The following is a 7,873-nucleotide window of genomic DNA, read 5'->3' as shown; positions in this document are numbered from 1 at the left end:
GTGTACTTTGTCAATCTGCCTGTTCTGCTCCCAACTCTGTCTCTGGTGAATACTCTCACAGCCCCTGCATCTCTGGCCTGTACCCCAGTTCTGTATGCATAAATAAATAAATCTAAAAAATTCTCCAAAGGAGATAAACACATGCCTTTTGCAGCAATATGGATGGAGCTGGAAGGGATCATGCTTAGTGAAATAAGCCAGAAAGAAAAATACCGGATAGTTTCACTCATAGTGGAGTATAACAGAACAGGTGAGAAAATAATAATAATAATAATAATAATAATAAATATTTTATGGGGGTGGAGTGGGGAATGGGATAAAAAATGGGGAGTGCGGGTGGGGGATGGAAGTGCACTAGACTATGCTGATGGCACACAGGTGATATGGTGATGGAAAGCCCAATGGGGATTATAACTAAGATGGAAAAAGGCACAAAATGATGTAAAAATAAACTATTATTTAAAAAAGTAGGTAAAGGATCTGAATAGACATTTTTCAAAAGAAGATACACACAAGTAACTAGTAAGCATGTGCTAAAATGCTCATTATCATTAGTCATCAGAGAATTAAAATCAAAACTAGAAGCACTACTACTTTATATTCACTAGGATGGCTATAATCAGAAAGACATACAATAACAAGTTTTATTTTATCAAAAAGGGTTTTGAGACAGGAGAGGTCTGCTGTACCATCGGGGTCAGCTTATTGGCCAGGGATCAAACTCAAGCCATCACAGGTGATTAGAGCTCAGACTTAACCCCTAGGCCATCAGGAATGTCCCCCAACAAACAAGTTTTGATGAAAATGTGGTGAAACTGGCATTCTCACACACTACTAGTGAGAATGTAAAATTTAACAGTCACTTTAGAAAACAGCCTGGCAGTTCTTCAAAATGTTCAACAAAGTTCTACGATCCAACTTCAATTCCAAGTAATATACTCAAGAGAATAGAAAACATGTCCACATAAAAACTTGTGTATGAATGTTCACAGCATTATTATTCATAACAGCCCCAAATCAAAACAACCCAAAAGTCCACTGGCTGATGAATAAACAAAATATGGTATGTCTGTATAACATTATTCAGTCATTAAAAAGCAGTGAAGTACTGATACATGCTACAACATGGATAAACCCTGAACACATCATGCTCAGGGAAAGAAGCCAGAGGCAAAAAAAACCTCATAATGTATGATTTCATTTGTATACAAAGTCCAGACTAAGGAAATCCACGGAGACAGAAAGTAGACTGATGGTTGTCTACAGCTGAAGTTTTGAGGAAAGTGAAAATAACTGCTTATGGGTATAGAGTTTCATTTTGGAGTGATGAAACACTCTGAAATCAGATGATTGTAACAGAACTCTGAATAAAGCCAACAAATTGTATGCTTTATTTTATTTTATTAAAGATTTATTTATTTATTCATACAGAACTGGGGTACAATCCAGAAATGCAGAGGGTGAGAGGATTCACCAGAGACACAGTGAGGAGCAGAACAGGCAGGTCAACGAAGTACACTGCTGTGTGGAGCAGCGGGCGTGTCAGGAGAGGTCTGCTGCGCCATGTGGTCACCTCTGGGGCAGGCGGGGATTGAACTCATGCTGAAGTGGCTTTAGCTTCTTAGTGCTGTGCTTTAACCCGCTGCGCCACCAGGGAGGGCCCTGTGTGCTTTATTTTTAAGTTTTTAGAAAATATTTATTTATGCATACAAGAACTGGGGTAAGTGTGTGCTTCAAAATGGTAAATTTTATGTTACTGACTTGTATCTCAACAAAGCTGTTATTTAAGAGAAGACAGTGAAAATATTTTAACCTGTAACTCATGGACACGCCTTCTGTTGCCTTTTTCAGATTTATTTTTTAGGTTTTTGACTCATCAAATTACTTTGTTTGCTGTACAGTGCCTATTTCTAAGATATGTTTCCATCTGAGCTAGAAAACTAGAAATGCAAAATTACTACAAATAACAATATTGCTCTCAGTACCTCAAGAGCAAACTATGTTTCTATAACAGCTTATTGCTAATTTCTAGCATTCTGACTAAAGAAATGCTGGATGAGTATAGTGATACTACACATTCATTCCATAGCCATTAGATCAATGAATAGTATCTCTGATATAAACTGTTCACTAAGTAGTACCATGGAAAAAGGAGTAGATATGGACCCAGAAGGCTTAGGTGCTAGCAATGGCTCTGACACTAACCTGGTGTATAATCACTGCAAAATCCTCCCAACATTCTAGGCTTTGGTTTCTCTATCTATAAACTAAAGAGCTGACAACTTTCCTTCTGAATCTCTATGTCTTTTCATATATAATCATGATGTCTTCACAAATAACAATGAAATATATCTCTTAAGGTGCCTAAATCTGAAATGTATCAAAGGTGCCAAAATAAAACAGCAAAGTTAATAGCATACTTACGAGTGCGGTCCCTGTTCCAGGCATGACAGGTGATTGGCTCTAGTAAAAATTGATGCAGAGACATTCTCCTTAGTGTTTTCAAAGAACAGAGAACTGTAATGAGCAACAGCAAAAAAAAAAAAAAAGCATTTAAAATGCAAGCAACCAACTTTTAAAATATCAGGGGATGAAGGGGGTCAGGGATAAATAAAACATTTTCCCATTAAAAAGGGATCACTGTTGTAAAGAAGTGGAAAGACATTATGCTCATGGATACGAATATTGTCAAAATAGCTATTCTACCTAAAGCATTATACAGAATCAATACAATCTCTGTTATGTTCCCAATGCCACTTTTCACAGAACTAGAACAAAAAAATTCTAAAATCTGTATGGACCCACAAAAACCTTGAATAACCAAAGCAACATTGAAAGAAAAAAAGAATAGAGCTATGTTCCCTTTCTTCCAACACACTACAAAGCAACAGTAATCAAGGCAGTATGGCAATGGAATTAACAATGGGCATAATGACCAATGGAATAGAATTCAAGAGCCCTTAAATAAAACCATATGTATATGGGCAACTGATTTATAACAAGTCTTCTACAATGGAGAAAGTAAAGTCTTGTTATTTATTTTTTTAAAGATTTATTTATTTATGCATACAGAACTGAGGTACAGACCAGAAGTGCAGGGGCAATGAGAAGATTCACCAGAGAAAAGAGTGGGGAGCAGAACAGGCAGAATGATAAAGTACAATGCTGAGGGGAGCAGCAGGGGAGACAGGAGAAGTCTGCTACACCATGTAGGTCACCTCCTGGGCCATGGCCGGGATAGAACTTGAGTTTAAGCAGCTGCAGATAGCTTCATAGTGCTGCATTTTAACCCATTAGGGAGGGCTCAGAAAAGTCTCTTAATAAGTAGTGCTGTGAAAACTGAGCAGGCACATGTAAAAGAATGAAATAGAGTGCTCTCTTACAACATATAATAAAGTCAACTCAAAATGGCTCAAAGATTAAAAGTCAGACCTGAAACCATAGAATGCACAGACAAAAAGAAGTAAAAAGTTCTCTGATGTGTCTTTGAGGATTCATCTCTAACAAGAGAAACAAAAGAGAAAATAAACGGGACTGCATCAAGAGAAACAAAAGAGAAAATAAACAGGACTACATCAAACTAAAAAGCTATGCACAGCTAAAGAAATCATAGATAAAACAAAAAGGCAGCCTATGAATGAGAAGATATTTGCAAACCATATATTAGACAAGGGGTTCATATTCAAACTACATAAACGTATACAATTTAAAAACAAACAAAAAACTAATTGAGAATTAAATAGACATTTTACAAAAAAAGAGATTAGCGAGACTCATGAAAAGACGCTCTACATGGTTGTCACTAGGGAAATGCAAAGCAAAATCACAATGAAATTTTCACCTCATTTTGGTTAGAACAGCTATTATCAAAAAGTTGAATAATGTTGGTGAGCATGTGAAGAAAAAGGAACTTTTACTGTTGGTAGGAATGTAAACTGCTACAGCCATTATGAAAAATAATATGGAGATTCCTTAAAAAATTGAAAATAGAGTTACCATATAATCCAGTAATCCCAATTCTGGGCATTTTGGGGGCCTCCCTGGGATGCAAGGGGTTAAGTCATAGCACTATGAAGCTATCCAAGTTAGATCCCTTGCCAGGGAGCTGACCCATATAGAGAAGCAGATCTCTCCTGTCTTGCCAATGCTCCCCTCAGCAGTGTATTTCAGTATCCAACTGTTCTGCTCCCCACTCTGTGTCTGGTGAATCCTCTTACCCTAGTACCTCTGGCTTGTACTCCAGACGTACTTGTATTTATGCATGCATGCATAAATAAATAAATACATAAATAAATCCATCTTTAACTGGCAGAAAAATGTGTTTCACATTCTTTAAGAGTGGAGTTAGATTACTTTTTTCCTTCATGTGCTCTAGAAAACAAATTCCAACTCACAAATAAAGGAAAAGCTTCTGACTGGAAATTAGAGTTTTTTTAAATGAATTCAAATGAGGGGCCCTCCCTGGTAGCTTGGCGGGTTAAAGCACTGCACCAAGAAGCTTAAGCCACTTCCTCTCCTGACCAGCCCGCTGCTCCCCTCAGCAGTGTACTTCGTTGATCTTTCTGTTCTGCTCCCCACTCTGTCCCTGGTGAATCCTCTCACCCTCTGCATCTCTGGCCTGTACCCCAATTCTATATGAATAAATAAATAAATCTTAAAAAAAAAAGAATTCAAATGAGATTGCCTTTTTTTTTTTTTAAAGTAAACTGCATAAATACCTTTTATCTCTGGTATCAGATGCTTAACCATCCTAACAGATTTTAATCATGGTTACTCAAAATAAATATCCCTTAATTAATGGCAACTTAGCCCAAATGCTACTTTTTTTTCCCCCAAATGCTACATTTTATAGGCTCACTTGTTAAACAAATTTGGACTGGAAATTAATAATTTAATGTGGATATTTACATGAGTAAAAGCACACATTTCATGTACAGTTAATAAGGAACAGCTGCAGACAAAGGCTTTCTCATTCTTCAATTAATTTTACAAGCAATGTAGAAAAGTCTTCAAAAGAGGCAAATATTCACATATTGGCATAAATGCTTCTAAAATTGCATTTATAATTTTGTTGTGTCATTCAGTTTCCATATTTGGACACACACACCTATACTTCTTTTATAATTATGTCTATTTTAAGTCTATAGATGAAAGCATTCATGTTTGTCAAATCTATAACGTACCTGCAAATACAACTTATTTTCACATAATAATAGTTTGAATTTGCACTAACAAAAAGCTACCTTTTGTCACAGGATCAATATTAATCTGAAAAACTTTGTATTAATGGAGAGAGGAGAAAAGAGGAGAGATAATAAAGGTGATGATATTAAAGTTAACAAGCTTCCCCTGATGATCTTTAATTGTTATTCACTGCAATGACTGAGATGATGATTTACAGTATATTATGATTCCCGGGTCTCCTTTCACCCTCACCTCCTTTCTTTCCCTTTCACTGAATAAGCGTCATTTTGATATGTGATTAGTCTTGGGGTGTGGAGCCAAAAGGACCTGAGTTTGAATCGTGGCCTTAACACATACAAGAAACCCTGGGAAAAGTACCCAATATCTCTAAGTCTCATTTAACTCATCTATAAAATGAATATGTGATATATCACTGACACCCCAAGGTTGTTGGTAGAGGATTAAATGAGATTAAAATGTGAAATCCTGGATCAAAAAAGAGGCTCAGTAAGTTTGTTCCCTATCTTCCTTGATCTAAAGTTTTGAATCATTCCTAGAAATATTCCCCAGTTATATCCTGTGAACTTGAAAACATCTACATATTAATTCTTGGCCCTGGAACTTGAAAGTATTTACCCAAGTGGGAATTTCAGTTTACTGTTTAGGATCAGTTGTCAAGCCTGTGATTCATCCAGCTTCTAATTGTTCTCATTACCCAGCCCTGCAATATCAGGTATTCCAACAAGGTCACCACACCCTCCCCAAGTTTCAGTTCCAGGCACCAACCTCACAAGACCATTTAAACTTCTATGCATAAAATTGTTTCAGCACAGCATTAACTAACTACGTCAAAAAACTGCCACTCTCCCTACAAGCAGGGGTTTGGATTTTCCAAGATGCTACCCTCCTTTAGTTGTGATTAGTAGATAAATTAACATCGGAAGTCTCGAAATACTCTATGATAGGAAGCAGCCATGATCACACCCACTGCCAGACAGGGCAAACACACCCTACTGACTGCTATTCTTTTTTTAGATACCTGAAAAACCCGGGCCCAGTGAAACCAAAAAGGGTTCAATAAAATGGACAAAAGGCAGAACCAGGATAATTGAGCTGATTTCAAGAATAAGTTGTCGTTTCCAAGCCGCAGTATGAGAGCAGATGGCTTTAAAATCACAGATTCTGAACTACATTTATTAAGCGCCTACCCACGATGTTCCCAGCAGTACAGTGAGTACTGGGTTGGGGCCCGAAACAAATCCGATAATTTTCGGGTCCTCCAGTTTGGGGGTGGGAAGACACACACACAGAGAAAACCCAGAAGCAGCAGTAACAGCTAATATCTGACCACCTACTCTGGGTCAGGAGCTGTTCTAACCCATTTCCATAAATAAACTCACGGAAGAGTGTTCTCACTGGAGAGAACCTTCTCCGGGTCACTGACCCAGGCGGTGGCAATCCGACTGCGGGGCTGGGAGGTGAAAGGCACCGCGGGAAAGCGAGGAATGGGGAGGAGCAAATGGGACTTGGGGCAGCGCTCGAACCCGGATTCTTAGAAAACTCGGGGGAAGACTGCGAGTTATGGAGGGTCCCTCGATCGCGGAAGAAATGAGGCTTGCCCCGACCGGAGCCAACATTCCACAGGCGCCTCATGTGAACAGGAACCTACTTAGACGCTCAAGAAAGAAATGAACGGTCCCCGGCGACGCCCGACGAGAGGGAGATACCATTTGCCACAGCGCTACAGACTGGGAGGAAAGCTCGCAACAGAGGTGCAACTAGGGCTGTGGAAGCACAGGAGAAGGCGCCGTTAATTCTGACCCTGGAAGACTTGAAGCTCCAAAATAAAGCCGCAGCGAACTGTGTGGTCTGCCAGACGCAGGAGAACCCGGGTCCCCGCCCCTCCAGAGGCCGGCTGGGAGAATCGGCCCACCCCTCAGCCTCCGCGCCCTGCGGCCTAAGCCCCCGCCTCAGCGACCCCGCAGGTTCGAGTCCGCGGCGGGACCCAGGCGGAGGAGGTCGGCAGGGTCAGACGCTCGCCTCCGCTGCCCCTTACCTGGGGTGGGGGACGTTAGGACCGGGTCGGAGCGGATAATTCGCGGACTCTGGTCAGTCGACGCGAACAGGCTCCGACGCGCGCGGGCGGAGGACTGAGGCCCAGAGGGAGCGGCTGACAGATCCCGGAAATGGGCAGGGCGCCTGCGCAGCGCGGCCGCGCACGGTCCGCGCACGCGCAGAGCTCGGGCGCGCCGCTGAGTCCGGGGCACCTGTGGCCTTATTGGGGGTCTGGCGGGCGAGCGGCGCCAGCTGTCCTAAATCTCGCTCTTCTGAACCCTGGGCCTTTCTGAAAAGGCATCTTAAGAAGGCTAGCAAAAGATGAAGATGCGGAGTTGTTTTGCCCTTTTTCTTGAAAAACTTATCCTCTCGGGCGGAGCTGTGGAGCCTTGGCAGTTTCTCAAGTATTTTTGTCAGGAGATGAAATGCTCAGAATTGGGGATTTACCAGCCACTTGGACTCGAGGAACTACCAAGTTTTCGTATTGGAGCAACCCCCCCACCCCCCGTCAGAACTGTCAGAATTGTCTGTGGGAAACCTGAAGAAGCCCTTTGACCCATCTTGAGTCAGAACCTCTTCTTCACTGCTCCCCAGATGATGCATGGGACTGAGGAGTTGGGGGAACTCAGTAACT

At 41.0% G+C, this 7,873-nt stretch overlaps 1 protein-coding gene across 1 annotated transcript in view; it reads right to left on the bottom strand.

Moving 5' to 3' along the window:
* ARPC1A (actin related protein 2/3 complex, subunit 1A, 41kDa) overlaps window positions 1-7,364 on the bottom strand; it is a 26,744-nt gene extending 19,380 nt beyond the window's left edge. Inside the window, exons 1-2 of the mRNA XM_004691946.2 lie at window positions 7,241-7,364; window positions 2,425-2,517 (exon numbers count right to left, since the gene is read on the bottom strand). Coding sequence (XP_004692003.1) covers window positions 2,425-2,488 — 64 coding nt within the window. The 5' untranslated portion in view covers window positions 2,489-2,517; window positions 7,241-7,364. The remainder of the gene's footprint in view (window positions 1-2,424; window positions 2,518-7,240) is intronic.
* Between the last annotated feature and the right edge of the window lie 509 nt (window positions 7,365-7,873).

This window comes from Condylura cristata, unplaced genomic scaffold (genome assembly GCF_000260355.1).
Source record: "Condylura cristata isolate star-nosed mole 26May11 unplaced genomic scaffold, ConCri1.0 scaffold00032, whole genome shotgun sequence".
Lineage (NCBI taxonomy): Eukaryota > Metazoa > Chordata > Mammalia > Eulipotyphla > Talpidae > Condylura > Condylura cristata.
Note: the sequence above shows the minus strand (reverse complement) of the source record. Positions and strands in the feature narration are given on the sequence as shown.